General features: G+C 43.2%; 1 protein-coding gene across 1 annotated transcript; it reads left to right on the forward strand.

Annotated features, from left to right (window-relative positions):
* The first annotated feature begins 1,699 nt into the window (after positions 1–1,699).
* Positions 1,700–25,073, forward strand: CHRNA5 (cholinergic receptor nicotinic alpha 5 subunit). Its single transcript, XM_044283321.1, has 5 exons — positions 1,700–1,852; positions 4,916–4,960; positions 9,772–9,881; positions 11,750–12,581; positions 24,900–25,073. The coding sequence occupies exons 2-5, from the start codon at positions 4,934–4,936 to the stop codon at positions 25,071–25,073; spliced, it is 1,143 nt and encodes a 380-aa protein (XP_044139256.1). The 5' UTR covers positions 1,700–1,852; positions 4,916–4,933.

Consider the following 25,073-nt stretch of genomic DNA (forward strand, 5'->3'; position numbering starts at 1 on the left):
TTTAAAAATGTGTTAAATATAAAAACATGATTTATAAAATAGGTAATTTTGTGTTGACACATTCCCTTTAAATTAAGTTTATACAGGATTTACTAAATCTTTCATCACAAAGCTTTACATTTATTTTTCTTCTGTTCTACATCATGCTGCTCGAAGATTACACTGCATTTTCAAAGGTCCCTTTAAATGCTTCTTCTAACCTTTTGCCACAGAGTCTTATGTCAGACATTTTAATAAGTGTGTCTATATTCAATTAATGTTGATATTAATATTTAAATTGAATGGAGACCTATAAAGAACAACAACCATCAACTTGAAGACAGAATCACTTGTGACAGCTTAGCAGCTAAGTCTCCTTGTTGCCAAGTAGCGGGCAGATAAATGAGAAAACAGTAACTGTAAATGTAGCTTGCTGTACTTCCCCATGCCTTCCTTCTTAATTAAAATCTTTGAGCCTATAAATGCACTTCAGAGAGCTAATGATTATGATTAAAATACTTTCAGACTTTAGTACTTAGAATTATATATCCATATGAGTCAGCCATATCCTGCTCAACAACAGTGATTTGCAGTCAAACTCTGTGGACGTTGTACCAACAGAAATAATGGGTAAATGTCTTCAGAGTCTTGCCCAGTCACCAATTTGCCAACATTTTCAGACTTTCAGCTACTTTTTCAATAAGAGAACTGGCATAAAACCATACCAGATTCACCAGCAGAGCATACGCTCTGCCTATGAATCTGGTACATGCTGCACTGGGAGGGAGATTTGGACACCATGGTGCACCCTTATTACTAAATATCTCCTTGTACTTTCCGTTAAGCTAAATACAATTGCTCTCAATTCGTTTTTATCCATGTGATAATGACCTTGATGAATAATGCAACATATGAATTACAAGAGTCAAAAATGAAAAAATAACACCTGGAAAACTTAATGTGATTGTGCTTAGATTTGCAGAGTATAAACTGCTAGTGGCGCTCAGTCAATTATCACACAACCAGGGTGGTGCATCCATTATTTTGGGTTCTGCAGTAGGAAATATGTTGAGTCACATTAATACTGGGTGGCATCTCCCTTTGCTGCAATATGCACTGCCACTCTGTGGTATGTCATTCAAAGCTCTTTCAACTTGGAGCCTTAATTCAGCCATGGTGGTTGTTGGCTGCTGTGAATGGGAGATCCATCAACCCATCCAGTCCCAGCGATTCTTGATCGGGCTGGCCAGGTTAGATGCTGGATACCCTGAAGAGCACAAAGTGTAGCATGGGCAGTGTGTGGGCATACATTATCTTGTTGGAACAACATATCTCTTGAGTCAAAAAGGCAGTAGGACTAGTTCCTGTACATACCAAAAGCTGGTCAATATTTCCTCCATGAACACCAGATGGGAAAGGCCATGGTAGCTAATAGTGTTGCATTACCTGGTGTTGGTCAATTTCCAAACTCCCTTAGTACCACCAATACAGACATAGTATCTTGAAGATAACCCACGGACTGTAGCTTCTGGCAGTTTTTAGGGTTACTTTGGGCCCCCTTATCTCCAGGGCCCTTGTGCAGCTGCACAGGTTATACGAATGGTATGTCCATCGTTGCCTACAAAAATATTATGCCAGCCAACAAATAACCAATGCAAATGTGCTAGCCAGAATAAATATGACATCCACAGTATGACTTTTTTTTTTCCATATAGGAATATCCGAACCATCGTTTATAGCAAAAAGTGAAGACAGATTATTCAAATACTTATTTCAGCAACAAGATTACCAGAAGTGGGTTCGTCCAGTTGAACACTTAAATGACACTGTGAAAGTGAAGTTTGGCCTTGCTATTACACAGCTTGTGGATGTGGTATGTATAGGACTTTTATTTGTACTATTTTCAGGATTTCATATTAGATATCTGCATGCTTCAACACATATTTACCTGTAATATATGATGTTCTGGATTTTGACAGATAAGGTATCTGTTTTTCTAAATAGGAACACTGACTTGTTATAGATTTTGTAGCTCATACATATATGTCAGTTGAAATATTGAAATGTTTTATCATGCAATTATTTTACACTTCAAAGCCATATTAATGTCCATAATATAATATTTATATTGTTCGCATACTGAGAAAATTTAAAAAAGCACTTTTTTTTTCTTTTCTATGCCTATATAGTGTAGGATAGACCATTATTAAAGAATAAGCCAGAATCTCATGTGCGCCTTGTGTATGCTTGTTTTATTTGATTTGCAATTTGTGGGTTGTCTGCCATTTTGATTCTTTCTTCTCCTTGGATATGGTTTTCCTAATAAATCCTACATTTTCCATCATGGCGGGCTTTGCAGAAATAGAGGGGGCATAGTCTTACCACACTGCCCTGTGTAAGGGCAGCCAAACTGCTGTCCCCCAATCCTCACACTGCAGGGTCTCCATGTATTCCTGTGTTTTAACCTGTCTGTTCTTTCTGCCCTTTCATCTCTCTGTCCCCTGTCTGCTCTTACATGCAAGAGGCAGAAAGACATCTCATAGAAATATACTGGAGAGTCAGCACACACAGATGGCATAGACCGGCAGTGTGAGTCAGGAGGTTTATACAGTATATCGGCAGCTTATCACTGTATACACTTAACTACCATATATCTGCACTTATGGTCCTCTAGATAGGGTAGATATTATACTGTATCTTTAACAGAATATAGGGATATACAGAGGAACATAGAGGGAGGGGCCCTGGTACTTGCCAGAAGGTATTTGGTGATTATGTCATCCTGTAATTCACAGGGAGTCACAGGTAGAGAATGAGTTCATGTTTACACACTAGATCAGGCTCTGGACAGCTGGTCGTTAGAGAGAGCAAATGTAATATTTTGAAATTCGTTCACACTTCGTTTGGTGGTAAAAGGTAAATTGCATTATGGATTCTGTTACCACGGACCATAACGCAATTCTATGGGCTGTAAAACGGATCCGTCCCGTTTCCGTTATGCAGGGGAGTCCTACCTCTAAAGGCATTCTGTTATGCATTTCGTCATAGAATTGCGTTATGGTCCGTGGTAACGGAATCCATAATGGATTTCACTTTTTACCACCAAACAAAGTGTGAAAGAAGTGGAAATGTGCTCATCTCTACTGATCATATTTGATATCACATAACCAGGACCATAAAGAAAAAATTCCAACTGTATGGAGGCAACTGAGTTAGGCTGGGTTCACACGGGCGTCATGTTTTGGCTCAGGATTCATTCCGGGTGCATTGCGGCAAACCCGCGCGAGTAGGTACGCAATTTCAGTCAGTTTTGACTGCGATTGCGTTCCGTTGTTCAGTTTTTATTGCGCGGATGCAATGCGTTTTGCATGCGCGTGATAAAAAACTGAATGTGGTACCCAGACCCTAACTTCACTGAAGTTCAGGTTTGGGTTCAAGGTTGTGTAGATGTAATTATTTTCCCTTATAACATGGTTATAAGAGAAAATAATAGCATTCTTAATACAGAATGCTTAGTAAAATGGGGCTGGAGGGGTTAAACATTTTTTAACCCTCCTTAATCCACTTGTTCGCACAGCCCGGCTTCTCTTCTTTCTTCTTTCTTCAGGACCTGGGTAAAGGACCTTTGATGACATAACTGCGCTCATTACATGGTCCATCACATGATCCATCACCATGGTAATGGATCATGTGACGGACCATGTGATGAGCGCAGTGACTTCACCACAGGTCCTTTTTTTCCTGCACAGCAAATAAGAAGAAAGAAGAGAAGCCGGGCTGCGCGAACAAGTGGATTAAGGTGAGTTAAATTATTATTGTTTTTTTTTAACCCCTCCAGCCCTATCTTACTAAGCATTCTGTATTAAGAATGATATTATTTTCCCTTATAAGGCTACTTTCACATTAACGTTCGGGGCTCCGCTTGTGAGTTCCGTTTGAAGGCTCTTACAAGCGGCCCCGAACGGATCCGTACTGCATTAGTCTGGCAGCGTTTGGCCTCCGCTCCACTCAGCAGGCGGACACCTGAACGCTGCTTGCAGTGTTCGCGTGTCCGCCTGGCCGTGCGGAGGCAAACGGATCCATCCAGACTTACAATATAAGTCAATAGGGACGGATCCGTTTGAAGTTGACACAATATGGCTCAATTTTCAAACAGATCTGTCCCCCATTGACTTTCAATGTAAAGTCTGGACGGATCCGTCTGAGCTACTTTCACACTTAGATTTTTTTCTAAAATATAATGTAGACGGATCCGTTCTGAACGGATCCCATCATCTGCATTATATGAGCGGATCCGTCTGTGCAGACCCCAGACGGATCCGCTCTGAACGCAAGTGTGAAAGTAACCTAACCGTGTTATAAGGGAAGATAATAATGATCGGGTCCCCATCCCGATCATCTCCTAGCAACCATGCGTGAAAATCGTACCGCATCCGCACTTGCTTGCGGATGCTTGCGATTTTCACGCAGCCCCTTTCACTTCTATGGGGCCTGCGTTGCCCCATAGAAATTCAGCGATTTTCATGCAACGCACAAGTGATGCGTGAAAATCACTGCTCATGTGCACAGCCCCATAGAAGTGAATGGGTCTGGATTGAGTGCGGGTGCAATGCGTTCACCTCACGCATTGCACCCGCGCGGAAATCTCGCCCGTGTGAACCCAGCCTTAGGGTATAACAAATTGCACTGTTAGCATACTGGCGGTGAGTCAGTAATATATGTAAAATAAAAAAATGAAATGGGAGTACTTCTTTAAATCTAAATTTGTTAGAGTCTACAAAGAGGTTACAACCTATACTGTATACTGTACCTAAAATATCTTAAAAGTAATTCTTACAGTTCAAATACATTTCCTATAATAATATGACAGTATTCACACAAAAATTCAAAGTTGTTAATTCCAGATAATGACTAAAAGTTTTTTATTCTCTTACAGGATGAGAAAAATCAACTGATGACCACAAACGTTTGGCTTAAACAAGTATGTATTAGTCTTTGCACTGGAATGATGTTATTGGTGACATTTTATTCTGATAATAAAGGGCCAGGAATTGGCTTATTCTCACAGGTCCATCAGACACATCTGCAGGATAAATGTGTCACTACATGGTGCCCCTTCAAATGAATATGTAATGCATAGTCTTGCTGAGTCCTTCAGAAGGGGACCTGATGTTTGCAGTACCTCTCTGCTCTCTATAACCAACAGCAACAACTATGCAGTGAACAGAGCTTTGTACTTTCAGTGCCTCTTCCCAGATTCGCATCTATCCTGAACAGATAATCGGATATCGGTAACCTACTCTAAGGATCGGTCATCAGCACTGCTGTCCCAGAGAACCCCTGTATCTCCAACGGGGTTTGATTTGTGTGTCATGCCTTTAGCAGCTTATGGGATATGTCAAAACATATAAAAATATCTCTGTTCTTAAAATTCATTTACAATTACTTTTACCATTTGAATGAAACCAACACTAGACAGAGTAAATAGACTATATACAACCAAACTAAATATGGCGGCAAGTTTCCATTTCACAATGATTAATGGAGTTGAACAACGCCCTCTAAAAATTACTGACCACCAGGAATGTGTTTAAAAAAACTAAACACCATCATTTGTAAGACACCTCTATTTCAGCACCTGCGGCTTCTGGTCCTCAACAGACTGGAAGTGATGATGACCGTACAAATTACATGTCCCCTCATAGCGAATGACCTCTGAGGCTCATTGGTCATGTGTCGTGGTCATGTGTCGCTAAGGGTTACTTCACCACTGTGGCTAGTGAATCGCTGCAGCTGTTAATATGACAATGGATGGGGCATCATCTCTTGCAGTCTGCAGGGACCAGAAATAGGAGGGTCAAGAGCTTCAGCGTTGAAAAGTGAGTGTTTTATTTTTATTTTTATTTTTTTAACAGGTTCCTTGTGGTTAGTAATTCTTTTTGTGATGTTGGATTACAGTTTTAGAATGTTATTCCACAGAATTCATTTTCTCCATGTTTTCCTCATTATAATAAATGATTTATGTTATGATTTGAAATGGTCTGCTAAATGCGTGGTAAGATATGTATATGCAGTGTATATTGCATCAATTTGCCATTGACTTCCATACTGCATGACATGTCTTCCTTTTGTATAGAGTTGTACTAAAAAGCATAGTTGACTATGTTTTCAGTACAGTTTGGGGCAACTGGATGCCATTGTATTTCTAAAAAACATATATAACTATGTAATTTTAATATTGTGTAGAGATGGAGGTGATAATAAATTTTGTAATGTACATCATTAGGGAAAGGTGTTTCTTTGTACTAGAAAACAGGGTATAAAGAGACAAACTTTTCTTAGAAAAGTTCTAACTGAATATTACTAGGGAGAGTCAGTCTTCAGTCTTCAGTGTTCTAAAAAGCACTGAAGACACCTATGTGTAGTATACAGAGACTTCCAGTCTGCCTCTTGTCACTACCCTAGTCCCTGACTATGTACACGTGCCCTATCACAGCCCATCACCCTGCCTATCTGATTTATTCCACACAGGTTTCAGCAGACTCTCTTTAGCAATGCTCAGTTAGAAAGTTTGATAAAAAAAAAACTCTTTACGCTCTGTTTAGTCTGTCTTTTTCTCTTCTAATGTACAGTACATTACAAAATGTTTAACATTCCTGTCTCTACACTATATTAAAAGTAATGCAAAGAAAAAAGGGGTTAGTTAACACATTCCAATGTGCAGGTGCATGTCACCATAGCTGAAAGAACAAAAGTAAAAACAAACACAAAGTAACAGCACTCTTCGAACACAAACAACAAAGTAAATACTGTACAATAGTGCCACACTGACTATAGAAAATCTACCAGTGCCACTGCTATGTTCATTACATAAATGTTAGATTCTTGATAAATACCTTTTGTACAAAATTATTTGTGTCTGTCCACCGCGGAAAGGCGATCTCTTCAAGATAGGAACCTCCTTTGGTGCCATACTAGCCTCCATTAAATTCAGGGGATGCAAGTTCCACATGCATGCTGAACCCACTTTGTACTTCACCTCTTCCGGTGCCAAATAGCCTCCAATGAATACAGGGAGAGCAGGCCTCATTGCCTGTGGGACAGACAGGTCAGTCAGGAGTGCACGACCAATGGAGACACCTACACCTCCAATGCAGACTGCAAAGAAAAAAAGGGGTTAGGCCTCTTGCACAAGACCGTATGCCGTCCGAGACATATGGTCCGTGAGCGGGCCATATGTCCCGGAGTGGCATTGATCATGTGCACGGGAATACACAGCATCATAGATGACAATGATGATGTGCATGTCGGGCCACCCATGGGGCTATTGTCCCACACTCATATGATCTTATGAGTGCAGGACAATAGCACCGTGGGTGGCCCGACGTGCACAGTATTATTGTTATCTTTGATGCTGTGTACTCCTGTGCGCATGATCAATGCCACTCCGGAACATATGGCCCGTTCACGGACCGTATGTCTCAGACGGAACACGGTCGTGGGCAAGAGGCCTTAGTTAGCACATCCCAATCCTGCATTCCTTGAATTTAATGGAGGCTAATGTGGCACCAAAGTACATGGTATTTGGTGTAGGTTCCTGTCTTGAAGAGATCACTTGCCGGTAGCAAAGGTTTAAAAAATTTGATTCGCCAAACTTTGACAAGAAATTTGATTTGTTGTGAATTAATTCATCAGGAATCCCTATAAATAAGGTATACTCAGGCCTCTCAGTGTGAAGACTTGGAAGTTAACCCTTTCCCAACTACCAGCAGTATAATTACCTAGGATGCTGGGCATTTAAAAATGGTGCCCATTTGGCGCGGGCACCATGGCCACCGGGTGTCTGCTGTTTTCATCCATATCTATAGATCAATATAGTGATGACACATCATTACTATATCATTGACTGTGAGCAGTAAAAAGATATTTAAAACCAAAATAATCTAGTCAAGTACCCCCATCCTCCCAAAAAAAAAAGAACAGACGCGTCTATTTTGTTTTCACAGACACAGGAAAAAAATTGTCTGTTTTTATGGACTGTCCAGGAATTTCGGGACAGTTGGCAACCCTGCCGTGCACATAACTGTGCATTGCACCAAGATTCATAGCTAATGCCTTCTGTTAGCTATAGATTCACAGCCCCTATCTCTCGGCTCCTCCTCAATGCTCTTGACTGGTGATCCCAGATGCCCGAAGTGTTTACTTTGAAATAATTGTAGTGTTTAAAGCAGGCTGGGTCGCCTGAATACTTAAGTTAGAAATAATGGAATAGGACTCTGGTTCTATTTTGTTGGTTTTCGGAACTGGGGCAATGATTAAGAGGGACTGCTGGCGGCATCTGTTTTGCGCCGCTAGAGGTGAAATTCTTGGACCGGCACAAGACAAACCATAGAGAAAGCATTTGCCAAGAATGTTTTCAATAATCAAGAAGGAAATTCACAAAATATTTTTTTTCACTAACAGAACGTGTTAGCTAGGAATGATGAATTTGGGTCTAGTTGGAGTGATTTGTCTGGTAATGCTATCGTAATTCTGAGCATAAACGATTGCAATAGTGACACTAGTAATTTGTGACTCTCCACTACTTGCCTCCTGTGCCCCTTCACATTTTATATAAATTATAACAGAAACTAGTTCAAATCTACTCTAGCTGTTAGCTGGCTAATAATTGCCTAACCGGCTCATAGACTTCTGCCTAATGCACCAAATATATGTGCGTGTGCCTCTTAATAAGTTTGGCGTATTTTGGACTGACAAACTTTATACTGCTGTTTGTAATGCCAGTCTTAATATATATACCCCAAAGTGTCTAAAACACTATATAAATAAATATAAATGCAGTGTGAAGAATGTATACTAGTTTTGTAAAAAACTGGCACATATTCGCTGCCCCTATATGTGAAGGAAATAATAAAAGCTTTCCACTGATTTCCACAATGGTCTTTTATTTAATACTTGTATTTCCCAAATGGTAGTTTTTAGATGAGTTAGTTGTTATTGTGCAGATGTTCAACATGCCAGCCATAAATTCACTTTATTCAGATTGTAATATTAGGTTAAAAGAAGTAGAGGAATGTGTGACATTGGAAAACATGGTGTATGTTAGAGGAGAGCTTTTGACAGGTTTTTCAATAATTAGCATAAAGATCAATAGGGTCTCATGGGGCACTAGTGGTCTATAATAAAAGCTATTGAACATGTGGCAAAAGCAGAACCTAATCTTCTCCTTTGTCATTTAATGTCATCCATTCATTATGTAAAATGAAACAGTCTTAAAGGGGTTGTCTCATCATGGTCAATGGGGACATATCGCTAGGATATGCCCCCATTGTCTTATAGGTGCAGATATATCGAGAACGGAGCCCCGCAAGTGAAGGAGGGCGCACTGCACATGCGCAGACACCCTCCATTTATTTTATTTTTGTCCGGGGAAAATAGCCAAGCGCTGGCTTGGCTATTTCTGTCGGCCCGATAGAAAGGAATGAGAGTGGGGCAGCGCATGCGCAGTACGCTCCTATTCACTTCTATGGGGAGCCGGCTTGTTGGTGGCCAGACTGGAGTCCTCCAGCCACCACCTTTCAGGGCGCCGTTTTTGATATAGGTGCGGGTCCCAGAGGTGAGACCCACACCTATAAGACAATGGGGGCATATCCTAGCAATATGCCCCCATTGTCTATGATGAGACAACCCCTTTAAACATGTGAAGCAGGAGTAGTAGACATGAAACTATAAAGTATAAAATATCTCAACTCATAAGAACTTCATAGAAATATTACTTATTTTTTCTGTCAGGAATGGGTAGATGTCAAACTAAGATGGGCTCCAAGTGAGTTTGCTGGGATAACTTCAATACGGGTTCCATCCGATTCTATCTGGATTCCTGATATTGTTCTTTATGACAAGTAAGTACATTAAATGTATTAGACAAAGAAAATGACAGACAGTTCTTAAGTTACGTTGATGACATTATAATATCACATGCAGGCTATAAGCTGCTGTAAATAATAAAGCAAATAAATACTTATAAATGGTGTACCCCAAGGTTCAGTGCTGGGTCCTCTATTATTTATCGAGAACGGGATTGATAGCACTGTTTCTATTTTTGCAGATGACACTAAGCTATGTAGTACTGTGCAGTTTATGGAAGATGCCCATAAATTACAAGCTGACTTGGACACTCTGAGTGATTGGGCATCAACTTGGCAAATGAGGTTCAATGTGGATAAATGTAAAGTTATGCATCTAGGTAGTAATAATCTCTGTGCATCATATCTCCTAGGGCCGTGATGGCTAAACTCCGGAAATCCAGCTGTGGTAAAACTACGACTTTCAAGATGCCCCCTTGCTTGGCTGTTCTCAGAACTCCATAGAAATGAATAGAGCATGCTGGGAGTCATAGTTTCACCAAAGCTGAAGTGCTAGGGGTTAGCCATCACTGTCCTAGGGTAAGTAATATTGGGAGAGTAACTTCTAGAAAAGGATTTGGTTGTCCTTGTACTGTAGATCAGAGATTAAATAACAGCCTACAATGTCAGTCAGCTGCTTCTAAGGCTAAGGATATTGTCATGCATTAAACGAGGCACGGACTCGAGGGACAGGGATGTAATATTACCACTTTATAAGGCATTGGTTCAGCCTCATCTGGAGTATGCAGTTCAGTTCTGGCCACCAGTCCGTAGAAATGATGCTCTGGAACTGGAAAAAGTACAGAGGAGCGTGACTAAACTGATAAGGGGCATGGAGGGTCTTAGTTATGAAGAAAGATTAAAAGAATTACATGTATTTTGTCTTGAGAAGAGATGTCTAAGGGGGGACATGATTAACCTATACAAACATATAAATGGGCCATACAAAAAATACTGTGAAAAACTGTTCCATGTAAAATGCCCTCAAAAGACAAGGGGGCACCGCCTCCGAATGGAGAAGAAAAGTTCAGTCTCCAGAAGCATCAAGGCTTCTTTACTGTAAGAACTGTGAATCTGTGGAATAGACTACCTCCGGACGTGGTCACAGCAGGAACAGTAGACAGTTTTAAAAAGGGTTTAGATGAATTCTTAAAAGTAAATTAAAAATGAGTCCCACTTCCTTCTGGGATTTAAGTCCCCACCTATCCTTTGGTTGAACTTAATGGACTTACGTCTTTTTTCAACCGTATTAACTATGTAACTATATATTTAACTTTAAAGGGGTTTTCTGGCTTAGGAGCCAACAACCCTTATGGTCCTAACATGCGCCCCATAAAAATAAACCTCACTTGTCCATGGTCCTACCATGCTAGCTCCACTGTCCCAATTCCTGTTGCTTTTTGTCCCCATAGGACCAGGAGGTGGCTTGGCCCCTTAAATAGATGTGAGCATTAAGGCCTGTGATTGGCCACAGCAGTCGCAGGACCAAGCCAATTCCTAGTTATACTGGGACCAGAAGGGGCTTGGGACAGTGAGAGGTGAGATTGTGGACAGTTGAGTGTGTTGCTCTAGGTTGCTGGTAGCTCCAGTGATCAGCAGTAGTGTTCCATTTCCCTGTAGTGACACCACATTACATAGTTCTTGTTGAAATGAATGGACTTTTCCATGTAATGCACAGATGTGAGAGAAAGACATTCTTTGTAGCTACTCACTGCTCCAGCCTATTGAAGGAGATCCCATTAGAGGACACTCCATTACCACAGAATGCAGAAATAGAAATGAAAAAATAAATAAAACCAAAAAAGCAAATAGGAAGCTGAAAAAGTGCATAAAAATAACATTTTAATCATTGTCCTATCTTCTAGTGCTGATGGTCGTTTTGAAGGCTCTGTGACAAAAGCTGTAGTGAGATATGATGGCACGATAAACTGGACCCCACCTGCAAATTATAAAAGTTCTTGTACAATTGATGTAACATTTTTCCCCTTTGATCTGCAAAACTGTTCCATGAAATTTGGTTCTTGGACTTATGATGGATCACACGTTGATATCATCCTTGAAGACTATGATGTAGACAAGAGAGACTTCTTTGATAACGGAGAATGGGAAATAGTAACTGCTACAGGAAACAGGGGGAACCGGACAGATGGCTGCTGTTGGTACCCCTTCATCACCTATTCTTTTATCATCAAACGTTTGCCCCTGTTTTATACTCTTTTCCTCATTATTCCTTGTATCGGACTATCCTTTTTAACAATTCTTGTTTTTTATCTTCCTTCCAATGGGGGGGAGAAGATTTCTCTTTGCACCTCTGTGCTAGTATCTCTGACTGTTTTCCTCCTGGTGATTGAAGAAATCATTCCATCATCTTCCAAAGTCATCCCTCTTATTGGAGAATACCTAGTGTTTACCATGATATTTGTGACTTTATCAATTGTTATAACAGTTTTTGCCATAAATATTCACAATCGATCTTCTTCAACACATAATGCAATGGCACCATGGGTTCGAAAAATCTTTCTGCACAAACTTCCTAAACTGTTATGTATGAGGAGCCATGTAGACAGGTACTTTACAAGAAATGAAGACACTGGTATAGTGAATGAACCTGAGAAATCTAGAAACACATTAGAAGCAGCTTTGGATTCTATTCGATATATAACGAGGCATGTGGTAAAGGAACATGAAGTTCGTGAGGTATGTATGGCTTTCTATAAATTTGTATAGCTTACCATACATCAAACTTTATTTATTTTTTACTGTTTATAAGTCCGTTTAAGATTATAGGATAAGATCTGCCATTCAAGTGTATGCTGGGTCTGTCAGAGAGAGTGCGGCTGTCAAAGAACAGCTTTGAGTTCCATAGCAGGGAACATATGGATATGGGTTGTTGTGTTGAGACAACTACTATAAAATAATATGTTCAGGCAACTTTGCTATGGGGTACCTACTACAAGGAGAAGCATATGTGCATTTTACCAGGACTCCCATACTGAACACACCAAGCATTCAATAAGAGCAAGAGGTGGTGTATAGGGATGAGCGAACTCGAACTGTATAGTTCGGGTTCGTACCGAATTTTGGGGTGTCCGTAACACGGACCCGAACCCGGACATTTTCGTAAAAGTCCGGGTTCGGGTTCGGTGTTCGTCGCTTTCTTGGCGCTTTTGTGACGCTTTCTTGGCGCTTTTTGAAAGGCTGAAAAGCAGCCAATCAACAAGCGTCATACTACTTGCCCCAAGAGGCCGTCACAGCCATGCCTACTATTGGCATGGCTGTGATTGGCCAGAGCACCATGTGACTCAGCCTCTATTTAAGCTGAAGTCACATAGCGCCGCCCGTCACTCTGCTCTGATTAGCGTAGGGAGAGGTTGCGGCTGCGACAGTAGGGCGAGATTAGGCTGATTAACTCCTCCAAAGCACTTGATTAATTGATCGATCTGCAGCTGCGGATCATTGAGCTGCTGATATTCAATTGCTCACTGTTTTTAGGCTGCCCAGACCGTTTGTCAGTCACTTTTTTCTGGGGTGATCGGCGGCCATTTTGTGTCTTGTGCGGTGCTGCGACCAAGTGCATCCAAGCTGCGACCAAGTGCATTTAACCCTCAATGGTGTGGTTGTTTTTTGGCTAAAGCCTACATCAGGGTGAAGCTGTCACACCAAGTGCATTTAACCAGCAATAGTCTGTTTATTTTTTGGCCATATACTACATCAGGGGCAAGCTGCGCCTGTCACCAAGTGCATTTAACCCTCAATGGTGTGGTTGTTTTTTGGCTAAAGCCTACACCAGGGTGAAGCTGTCACACCAAGTGCATTTAACCAGCAATAGTCTGTTTATTTTTTGGCCATATACTACATCAGGGGCAAGCTGCGCCCGTCACCAAGTGCATTTAACCCTCAGTAGTGTGGTTGGTCAAGCTATCACACCAAGTGCATTTAACCAGCAATAGTCTGTTCATTTTTTGGCCATATACTAAATCAGGGGCAAGCTGCGCCCGTCACCAAGTGCATTTAACCAGCAATAGTCTGTTCATTTTTTGGCCATATACTACATCAGGGGCAAGCTGCGCCCGTCACCAAGTGCATTTAACCCTCAGTAGTGTGGTTGGTCAAGCTGTCACACCAAGTGCATTTAACCAGCAATAGTCTGTTCATTTTTTGGCCATATACTAAATCAGGGGCAAGCTGCGCCCGTCACCAAGTGCATTTAACCAGCAATAGTCTGTTCATTTTTTGGCCATATACTACATCAGGGGCAAGCTGCGCCCGTCACCAAGTGCATTTAACCCTCAGTAGTGTGGTTGGTCAAGCTGTCACACCAAGTGCATTTAACCAGCAATAGTCTGTTCATTTTTTGGCCATATACTACATCAGGGGCAAGCTGCGCCTGTCACCAAGTGCATTTAACCCTCAATGGTGTGGTTGTTTTTTGGCTAAAGCCTACATCAGGGTGAAGCTGTCACACCAAGTGCATTTAACCAGCAATAGTCTGTTCATTTTTTGGCCATATACTAAATCAGGGGCAAGCTGCGCCCGTCACCAAGTGCATTTAACCAGCAATAGTCTGTTCATTTTTTGGCCATATACTACATCAGGGGCAAGCTGCGCCTGTCACCAAGTGCATTTAACCCTCAATGGTGTGGTTGTTTTTGGGCTAAAGCCTACATCAGGGTGAAGCTGTCACACCAAGTGCATTTAACCAGCAATTGTCTGTTCATTTTTTGGCCATATATATACTACATCAGAGGCAAGCTGCGCCCGTCACCAAGTGCATTTAACCCTCAGTAGTGTGGTTGGTCAAGCTGTCACACCAAGTGCATTTAACCAGCAATAGTGTGGTTATTTTTTGGCCATATCCCAGTCTAATTCTGTCACTAAATCCATACCGGTCACCCAGCGCCTAAATACTAGGCCTCAAATTTATATCCCGCTAAATCTGTCGTTACCGCTGTACTGTTGTGGCTGGGCAAGTTATTTAGTGTCCGTCAAAGCACATTTTTTGTTCAGGGTTGAAATACAATTCCCAATTTAGCAATTTCATAATTTAGTGGTTTCTGCTATATCAGAGCTATTTGAAATCTATCCCTAAAAGGGTATATAATATTCAAGGTGCACATAGGGTCATTCAGAATAACTTCACACACACGCTACTGTGCATTTCCAAGTCTAATTCTGTTAGTAAATCCATACCGGTCACCCAGCGCCTAAATACTAGGCCTCAAATTTATATCCCGCTAAATCTCTCGTTACCGCTGTCCTGTTGTGGCTGGGAAAGTTATTTAGTGTCCGTCAAAGCACATTTTTTGTTCTGGGTTGAAATACAATTCCCAATTTAGCAATTTCATAATTTAGTGGTTTCTGCTATATCAGAGCTATTTGAAATCTATCCCTAAAAGGGTATATACTATTCAAGGTGCACATAGGGTCATTCAGAATAACTTCACACACACGCTACTGTGCATTTCCAAGTCTAATTCTGTTAGTAAATCCATACCGGTCACCCAGCGCCTAAATACTAGGCCTCAAATTTATATCCCGCTAAATCTCTCGTTACCGCTGTCCTGTTGTGGATGGGAAAGTTATTTAGTGTCCGTCGAAGCACATTTTTTGTTCTGGGTTGAAATACAATTCCCAATTTAGCAATTTCATAATTTAGTGGTTTCTGCTATATCAGAGCTATTTGAAATCTATCCCTAAAAGGGTATATAATATTCAAGGTGCACATAGGGTCATTCAGAATAACTTCACACACACGCTACTGTGCATTTCCAAGTCTAATTCTGTCACTAAATCCATACCGGTCACCCAGCGCCTAAATACTAGGCCTCAAATTTATATCCCGCTGAATTTGAATACAATACATTGGGCCAAATAATATTTTTGTTGTTGTGGTGAACCATAACAATGAGGAAAACATCTAGTAAGGGACGCGGACGTGGACATGGTCGTGGTGGTGTTAGTGGACCCTCTGGTGCTGGGAGAGGACGTGGCCGTTCTGCCACATCCACACGTCCTAGTGTACCAACTACCTCAGGTCCCAGTAGCCGCCAGAATTTACAGCGATATATGGTGGGGCCCAATGCCGTTCTAAGGATGGTAAGGCCTGAGCAGGTACAGGCATTAGTCAATTGGGTGGCCGACAGTGGATCCAGCACGTTCACATTATCTCCCACCCAGTCTTCTGCAGAAAGTGCACAGATGGCGCCTGAAAACCAACCCCATCAGTCTGTCACATCACCCCCATGCATACCAGGGAAACTGTCTCAGCCTCAAGTTATGCAGCAGTCTCTTATGCTGTTTGAAGACTCCGCTGGCAGGGTTTCCCAAGGGCATCCACCTAGCCCTTCCCCAGCGGTGAAAGACATAGAATGCACTGACGCACAACCACTTATGTTTCCTGATGATGAGGACATGGGAATACCACCTCAGCATGTCTCTGATGATGACGAAACACAGGTGCCAACTGCTGCGTCTTTCTGCAGTGTGCAGACTGAACAGGAGGTCAGGGATCAAGACTGGGTGGAAGACGATCCAGGGGACGATGAGGTCCTAGACCCCACATGGAATGAAGGTCGTGCCACTGACTTTCACAGTTCGGAGGAAGAGGCAGTGGTGAGACCGAGCCAACAGCGTAGCAAAAGAGGGAGCAGTGGGCAAAAGCAGAACACCCGCCGCCAAGAGACTCCGCCAGCTACTGACCGCCGCCATCTGGGACCAAGCACCCCAAAGGCAGCTTCAAGGAGTTCCCTGGCATGGCACTTCTTCAAACAATGTGCTGACGACAAGACCCGAGTGGTTTGCACGCTGTGCCATCAGAGCCTGAAGCGAGGCATTAACGTTCTGAACCTGAGCACAACCTGCATGACCAGGCACCTGCATGCAAAGCATAAACTGCAGTGGAGTAAACACCTTAAAACCAAGGAAGTCACTCAGGCTCCCCCTGCTACCTCTTCTGCTGGTGCCGCCTCGGCCTCTTCTGCTGCTGCCGCCTCGGCCTCTTCCTCCGCCTCTGGAGGAACGTTGGCACCTGCCGCCCAGCAAACAGGGGATGTACCACCAACACCACCACCACCTCCGTCACCAAGCGTCTCAACCATGTCACATGGCAGCGTTCAGCTCTCCATCTCACAAACATTTGAGAGAAAGCGTAAATTCCCACCTAGCCACCCTCGATCCCTGGCCCTGAATGCCAGCATTTCTAAACTACTGGCCTATGAAATGCTGTCATTTAGGCTGGTGGACACAGACAGCTTCAAACAGCTCATGTCGCTTGCTGTCCCACATTATGTTGTTCCCAGCCGCCACTACTTCTCCAAGAGAGCCGTGCCTTCCCTGCACAACCAAGTATCCGATAAAATCAAGTGTGCACTGCGCAACGCCATCTGTAGCAAGGTCCACCTAACCACAGATACGTGGACCAGTAAGCACGGCCAGGGACGCTATATCTCCCTAACTGCACACTGGGTAAATGTAGTGGCAGCTGGGCCCCAGGCGGAGAGCTGTTTGGCGCACGTCCTTCCGCCGCCAAGGATCACAGGGCAACATTCTTTGCCTCCTGTTGCCACCTCCTCCTTCTCGGCTTCCTCCTCCTCTTCTTCCACCTGCTCATCCAGTCAGCCACACACCTTCACCACCAACTTCAGCACAGCCCGGGGTAAACGTCAGCAGGCCATTCTGAAACTCATATGTTTGGGGGACAGGCCCCACACCGCACAGGAGTTGTGGCGGGGTATAGAACAACAGACCGACGAGTGGTTGCTGCCGGTGAGCCTCAAGCCCGGCCTGGTGGTGTGTGATAATGGGCGAAATCTCGTTGCAGCTCTGGGACTAGCCAATTTGACGCACATCCCTTGCTTGGCGCATGTGCTGAATTTGGTGGTGCAGAAGTTCATTCACAACTACCCCGACATGTCAGAGCTGCTGCATAAAGTGCGGGCCGTCTGTTCGCGCTTCCGGCGTTCACATCCTGCTGCTGCTCGCCTGTCTGCGCTACAGCGTAACTTCGGCCTTCCCGCTCACCGCCTCATATGCGACGTGCCCACCAGGTGGAACTCCACCTTGCACATGCTGGACAGACTGTGCGAGCAGCAGCAGGCCATAGTGGAGTTTCAGCTGCAGCACGCACGGGTCAGTCGCACTACAGAACAGCACCACTTCACCACCAATGACTGGGCCTCCATGCGAGACCTGTGTGCCCTGTTGCGCTGTTTCGAGTACTCCACCAACATGGCTAGTGGCGATGACGCCGTTATCAGCGTTACAATACCACTTCTATGTCTCCTTGAGAAAACACTTAGGGCGATGATGGAAGAGGAGGTGGCCCAGGAGGAGGAGGAGGAGGAAGAGGGGTAATTTTTAGCACTTTCAGGCCAGTCTCTTCGAAGTGACTCAGAGGGAGGTTTTTGGCAACAGCAGAGGCCAGGTACAAATGTGGCCAGCCAGGGCCCACTACTGGAGGACGAGGAGGACGAGGAGGAGGTGGAGGAGGATGAGGATGAAGCATGGTCACAGCAGGGTGGCACCCAACGCAGCTCGGGTCCATCACTGGTGCGTGGCTGGGGGGAAAGGCAGGACGATGACGATACGCCTCCCACAGAGGACAGCTTGTCCTTACCCCTGGGCAGCCTGGCACACATGAGCGACTACATGCTGCAGTGCCTGCGCATTGACAGCAGAGTTGCCCACATTTTAACCTGTGCGGACTACTGGGTTGCCACCCTGCTGGATCCACGCTACAAAGACAATGTGCCCACCTTACTTCCTGCACTGGAGCGTGATAGGAAGATGCGCGAGTACAAGCGCACGTTGGTAGACGCGCTACTGAGAGCATTCCCAAATGTCACAGGGGAACAAGTGGAAGCCCAAGGCCAAGGCAGAGGAGGAGCAAGAGGTCGCCAAGGCAGCTGTGCCACGGCCAGCTCCTCTGAGGGCAGGGTTAGCATGGCAGAGATGTGGAAAGCTTTTGTCAACACGCCACAGCTAACTGCACCACCACCTGATACGCAACGTGTTAGCAGGAGGCAACATTTCACTAACATGGTGGAACAGTACGTGTGCACACCCCTCCACGTACTGACTGATGGTTCGGCCCCATTCAACTTCTGGGTCTCTAAATTGCCCACGTGGCCAGAGCTAGCCTTTTATGCCTTGGAGGTGCTGGCCTGCCCGGCGGCCAGCGTTTTGTCTGAACGTGTATTCAGCACGGCAGGGGGCGTCATTACAGACAAATGCAGCCGCCTGTCTACAGCCAATGTGGACAAGCTGACGTTCATAAAAATGAACCAGGCATGGATCCCACAGGATCTGTCCGTCCCTTGTCCAGATTAGACATTAACTACCTCCCCTTAACCATATATTATTGGACTCCAGGGCACTTCCTCATTCAATCCTATTTTTATTTTCATTTTACCATTATATTGCGAGGCTACCCAAAGTTGAATGAACCTCTCCTCTGTCTGGGTGTCGGGGCCTAAATATATGCCAATGGACTGTTCCAATGTTGGGTGACGTGAAGCCTGATTCTCTGCTATGACATGCAGACTGATTCTCTGCTGACATGAAGCCAGATCCTCTGTTACGGGACCTCTCTCCTCTGCCTGGGTGCTGGGCCTAAATATATGCCAATGGACTGTTGCAGTGGTGGCTGACGTGAAGCCTCATTCTCTGCTATGACATGCAGACTAATTCTCTGCTGACATGAAGCCAGATTGTCTGTTACGGGACCTCTCTCCTCTGCCTGGGTGCTGGGCCTAAATATATGCCAATGGACTGTTGCAGTGGTGGCTGACGTGAAGCCTCATTCTCTGCTATGACATGCAGACTAATTCTCTGCTGACATGAAGACAGATTCTCTGTTACGGGACCTCTCTCCTCTGCCTGGGTGCCGGGGCCTAAATATCTGAGAATGGACTGTTCCAGTGGTGGGTGACGGGAAGCCAGATTCTCTGCTATGGAACCTCTCTCCAATTGATTTTGGTTAATTTTTATTTATTTAATTTTTATTTTAATTCATTTCCCTCTCCACATTTGTTTGCAGGGGATTTACCTACATGTTGCTGCCTTTTGCAGCCCTCTAGCCCTTTCCTGGGCTGTTTTACAGCCGTTTTAGTGCCGAAAAGTTCGGGTCCCCATTGACTTCAATGGGGTTCGGGTTCGGGACGAAGTTCGGATCGGGTTCGGATCCCGAACCCGAACATTTCCGGGAAGTTTGGCCGAACTTCTCGAACCCGAACATCCAGGTGTTCGCTCATCTCTAGTGGTGTACTTTATGCATAGTGCGTAGAATGGCCCTTGTGTGGGCTGGCTGTATTAGTTTTCAACAGGAGAGAACTCAACTGAATAAAGGGGTTGTTCCATCCCAACATTTTTGGTATACTGAGTATACAAAGTAAATGAGAGCACACCACATATGCTCAGCATTCTCTCCATTCACTGCTATGGGACTACAGAAGGCTGTTCACTCCACATAAGACTATCTTATAGTATTCTCAAGTGCATCATAATTTAGGAGGGATAACCAATTTACATTTCAGGAGCTTGCAGACACAGAATGTCATGTCAACCCTATTGAACCAGGGTTATTCCCTGCTACGGTTTATCAAGCTGAGCTAAATGATCCCTTAGTGGTGGCCACATTTTAGAGAGACATGGCTTTACTCAATATGCTAATTTGGTGTTCAAAGTACCTCTTTACCACCATCTTTCCTGATTAGCCACTTCCCCTACCCTTGAGTGACAGGGCCAGGCATCCTCATTATTTTCCTGCCTGGAATTCACCAGCGCATGGACAGATCAGATCTCAGCATCGGGAAAAGTGCACTTTCTCTGCTAAAATTTGAACTATGCATAAACCGATTCAGCACCACTAGTGCATGCACAGTTTGGATCTCCACATCAGGGAAAGTACACTTTGCCTGATGCTGTAAACCAAATTGCACAAGCACTGATTCAACATCCACAGGCGCATGCGTCACAACAAGCAGCACCCTCTGCAGACTTTGCCTTATCTCAACCTGGACGCCCTCTTCTTAATACCACAACAATGTGATTACTAAGTAACACATACAGTGAATACATACAGTACACACATAAAATCAATACACACTGTTCAGTGTATTCACATGTTCCCTTTTACCAGGTGTTCTTTCCCCAGGATCACCTACTGATACAACATACCTTGTGAGGTAGGCAGTAAATATATAACATTAGGAAGAATTGTAGACTGAAAAAAATCTGCTATGAGAAAAGGTTGGTCCCGCACTATTTGCACTTGCACTTTATAATACGCTCATCCTGCAAATATTGTACATAGCCACTCTGCTTGTCAGGTTTTACAGAGTGATCCCTTTCATCAGTCAACTGAGGTTAGTCATTGCTAGGAATCAAAAATGGCACTTTTGAGGAAATAGGGCCGAGTTCACATCCAGCACTGTAATACGGTCACTGTATCCAGTGTACATGCCGAAATTTTTTGTCCGGCCCGGCCGAAAGTCGGCACATATGCCGGAATGTGGCTGAATTACTGATGATCCCTTTACAGTGAATGGGGATCTGGCGGTGTACGGTGGTATAAGGCTATACTGGATACTGTGAACTCTGGCAGTCTGTTCTTCTGCCGGAACAAACTGCTAGAGTTTACAGTGCAGAGGTGAACCCAGCCTAATAGGATTTATCCAACTGTATCCTGAGAATAGGCCATCACTTGTAAATGACTGGACAACTTCCTTTATGCTTTTGTCACTTATACTAGATCGCCCTTCCCTTATTTTTTAACATAAAAGGAATGTGTCACCTTCCTTTTTGCTTATCAAGATAGTGACACAAATCCTTTTTCTAATCTGTTATTTTCTGATTGTAGATTTTTTTTATTCTGTTTTGTGAACATGATCATGGGGCTGCCATCTTGCCTGATCATGCTCGTTTAGAGATATGTTTTACAGCAGCCACGTGGACCAAAGACTGAAATGGAGAGTTTTCTATACATAATCTGTGACCTGTGCAGGGAGGAGAGTATATACAGTGCCATGCAAACGTTTGGCCACCCCCTGGTCAAAATTACTGTTACTGTTAACAATTAAGCAAGTTGAAGATTAAATGATCTCCAAAGGGGATAAAGTTAAAGATGACACAATCCATTTGTATTCTAAGAATCTCACATAACTGGAAGACTTTTGCTAGGGAGAATGGATGAAAATCCCTCAAACAAGAACTGAAAGACTCTTGGCTGGCTACAAAAAGCAATTACAAGCTGTGATACTTGCCTAAGAGAGTTCTATTAGGTACTAACCATGCAGGGTGCCCAAAGTTTTACTTTGGGCCATTTTTCCTTTTTTGCTATTTTGAAAATGATGAAGATGTAAATAACTGTTTCTGCTTAAAATACTAAGGGAATGTGTCATCTTTATGCCTTCTGGAGATCATTTAATTTTCAACTTGTTTAAGTTTGCACAGTAAGGGTCCATTCACACGTCCGCAAATGGGTCCGTATCCGTTCCGCAATTTTGCAATCTTCGGGTCTGCAGCTCCGCAAAAGATAGAACATGTCCTATTCTTGTCGGCATCTGCGGACGAGAATAGGCATTTCTATAGGGATGCCGAGTGGGTGTGTTGCAGATCCGCAATTTGCGGGTCCGCAACACACCAAGGACGTGTTAATGGAGCCTAACAGTAATTGTGACTGGGGGTGCTCCAAAGCCACTGCAAGCTGTGTTTAAACTTGATTTTAATTTTATTTATTTTTTTTATGTTGAAAAATTTACAACCCCAAAACAACTGGAACGAGCAGAGATAGGAGTCTCACCACTGGAACACTGCACTGTTCCATAAGTGAGTGCATTATTTTCTTTTCATTTAAGCACTCTCCCGGCACTCATTAAAATGTGTGTGTGGACCAGAGATTTACCTTGGCTACATGGAAGATAATTAGGGCCTACTAGAGCTGGGTCTCTCCATAAACCCCACCGTTGCTATTTAAGCTGCCTTGGTAATAATTTTTTACTTACTTTTTTTTGCCTTGCCCTTTTAGTCATATATAATCTTTCTGTAGGGGGTAAGACCTTTGCAATACAGCATGCAGTGCTACATGCCATGTTTTGTAGGCTGCTATAGGTCAATAAAGGTACTTTAAAATATGTCAGATTTTGTTAAATAAATTCTGTGACTGAAAAAAATCTCCTCTGCGTAGTACAGACATTTCTGCATGTAAATTGACCTGCGTTGCAGATTTTGAAATTCAGTTTGTTCACTGCAGAGTAAAACTAAATGGTAAAATGTGGGATAATTTCACACCAAAATCCACATATAACACATGCAAATTTTGGTGCGGATTTAGCTTGGAACAGGGGCGCACCACCAATGAGGCCAGGTGAGGCGATCACCTCAGGCAGCACCAATTAGGGGCAAGAAAGGGGCAGCAGAAGGGCCATGGACAATGAGCGCTTTCATTGTGGCAACGAGGTTAGGTTAAGAAATTAGCATGGGGGGGGCGCCATTTCGGTTTTCGCCTCAGGCAGCAGAAAGGCTAAGTACACCCCTGCTTGGAGATGCAACATAAACGCCATGAAAATCTGCATAAACTACACTGCCATGTGACTGCACCCTCAGTGTACTTTTGTAGGCCTCCAATTTCATGCTGTGTTCACACTGCATTTTAGCCCATCACTAGGGGGGTAAATGTTTGGATACCCAGAAATAGTATTCAGATATATGCATTAAGTATATACAGTGATGGATCCATTTACTTTAACAAGGCAAACAGAGTCTAAAAGATTCATCATATCACTCTATTTAACCCTTCGAGGACCAGGCGATTTTATGTTCTTGCGTTTTTATTTTCCCCTTTTCCCCCTTTCCAGAGTCATAACATTTTTATTTTTCCATTCCCATAGCCTTATGAGGGCTTATTTCTAATGGCGCCAGTTTAAGGTTGCGTACAATGGGGAAGTGGGAAAAAAATTTGCCACATTTTTTGTTTGTTTGTTTTTTAACAGCGTTCACTACGCGGTTAAATTGACCTGTTACCTTCATTCTTCAGGTCAGTATGATTACAACAATACCAGTTGTATAGTTTTTCTTGTGTTTTCATACTGGAAAACAATTAAAAACCTTAAAAAAATAAAATACATTTCAGCACCATATTCTGAGCCCCTGTGTGACAGCTCATTTTTTTCTCGGGGATCTGTACTTTTCAGTGATACCATTGTGTGTGATGCTATGATCACTTTTTATGAAAAAAATTGGGGGAGTTGAAGTGATAAAATGGCAAATTGGCCATTTTTTTTTTTCTGTTACGCCATTTGCAATATGGGATTAATATTGTTTAGTATATTTTAATAGTACAGGAGTTCTCGTACACCCTCTAGATTGCCAATTGTGTTCATTAATGGCTATAAAGCCATCATTGAACACTTTATTTTCACTATAACGATAGTGCAGCCACCTGGTGGCCAATATTGGTATAGTTCACTAATAGCCGCTGAAGCCTGCTTGAGGTTTTAGTCTATTAGTACAGCGTAACAGGTTCCCTGTTATTAGCCACTCCTGCTTCCGGACCGCTCAGATACCATGGTCATCTGAGGATTGAAATGTATGCGATCAGCCGTATGGAACAGTAGAAACCAAGCATCGAGGGCACCCTCTGCACGCACGAGCAGGCAGCATATTTAAAAACGTGACTTCTGCCCTACATGTACGGCAAAGGTTGCAAAGGGTTAATGATAGAACCAAAATTAAATTGGGTGAAAAGAAGTCCAAAGATTAATCCATTGGCTTCTATTTTCCTCATTTGAAGTGAATTGAATCAGCAGGGAGCTAAAGGGCAGAATGAACCGTATGGGCACATCACAACTATGCATAACGTATTACAGATCTGTACTGTATCAGTTTGGATCTGTAATACTATCATGTGCATAAGGCCTAGCACTTCACTTTTTTCATGAAATGCTCTTTAATTCTGCATTATTACATATTAATATACTAGAACTGCTTACCAAACAAGTGATTTTATATATTTTGCAGGTTGTGGAAGACTGGAAGTATGTTGCTCGAGTTCTGGACCGTATGTTTTTATGGACTTTTCTTCTGGTTTCAGTTATTGGGTCTATATTTCTATTTATCCCTGTTATACACAAGTGGGCAAATATTATTGTGCCTGTACATATTGGGAATATGCATGGAGACAGGACTACATAG

The sequence above is a fragment of the Bufo gargarizans genome, chromosome 2, assembly GCF_014858855.1.
Source record: "Bufo gargarizans isolate SCDJY-AF-19 chromosome 2, ASM1485885v1, whole genome shotgun sequence".
NCBI lineage: Eukaryota > Metazoa > Chordata > Amphibia > Anura > Bufonidae > Bufo > Bufo gargarizans.

Excerpts from the sequence above, each read along its gene's own strand:
- CHRNA5 (XM_044283321.1), top strand. The coding sequence starts at position 4,934 with ATGACCACAAACGTTTGGCTTAAACAA. Across the intron at positions 4,961-9,771 it reads CAAACGTTTGGCTTAAACAA|GAATGGGTAGATGTCAAACT; the intron begins GTATGTATTAGT and ends TTTTTCTGTCAG. Across the intron at positions 12,582-24,899 it reads AGGAACATGAAGTTCGTGAG|GTTGTGGAAGACTGGAAGTA; the intron begins GTATGTATGGCT and ends TATATTTTGCAG.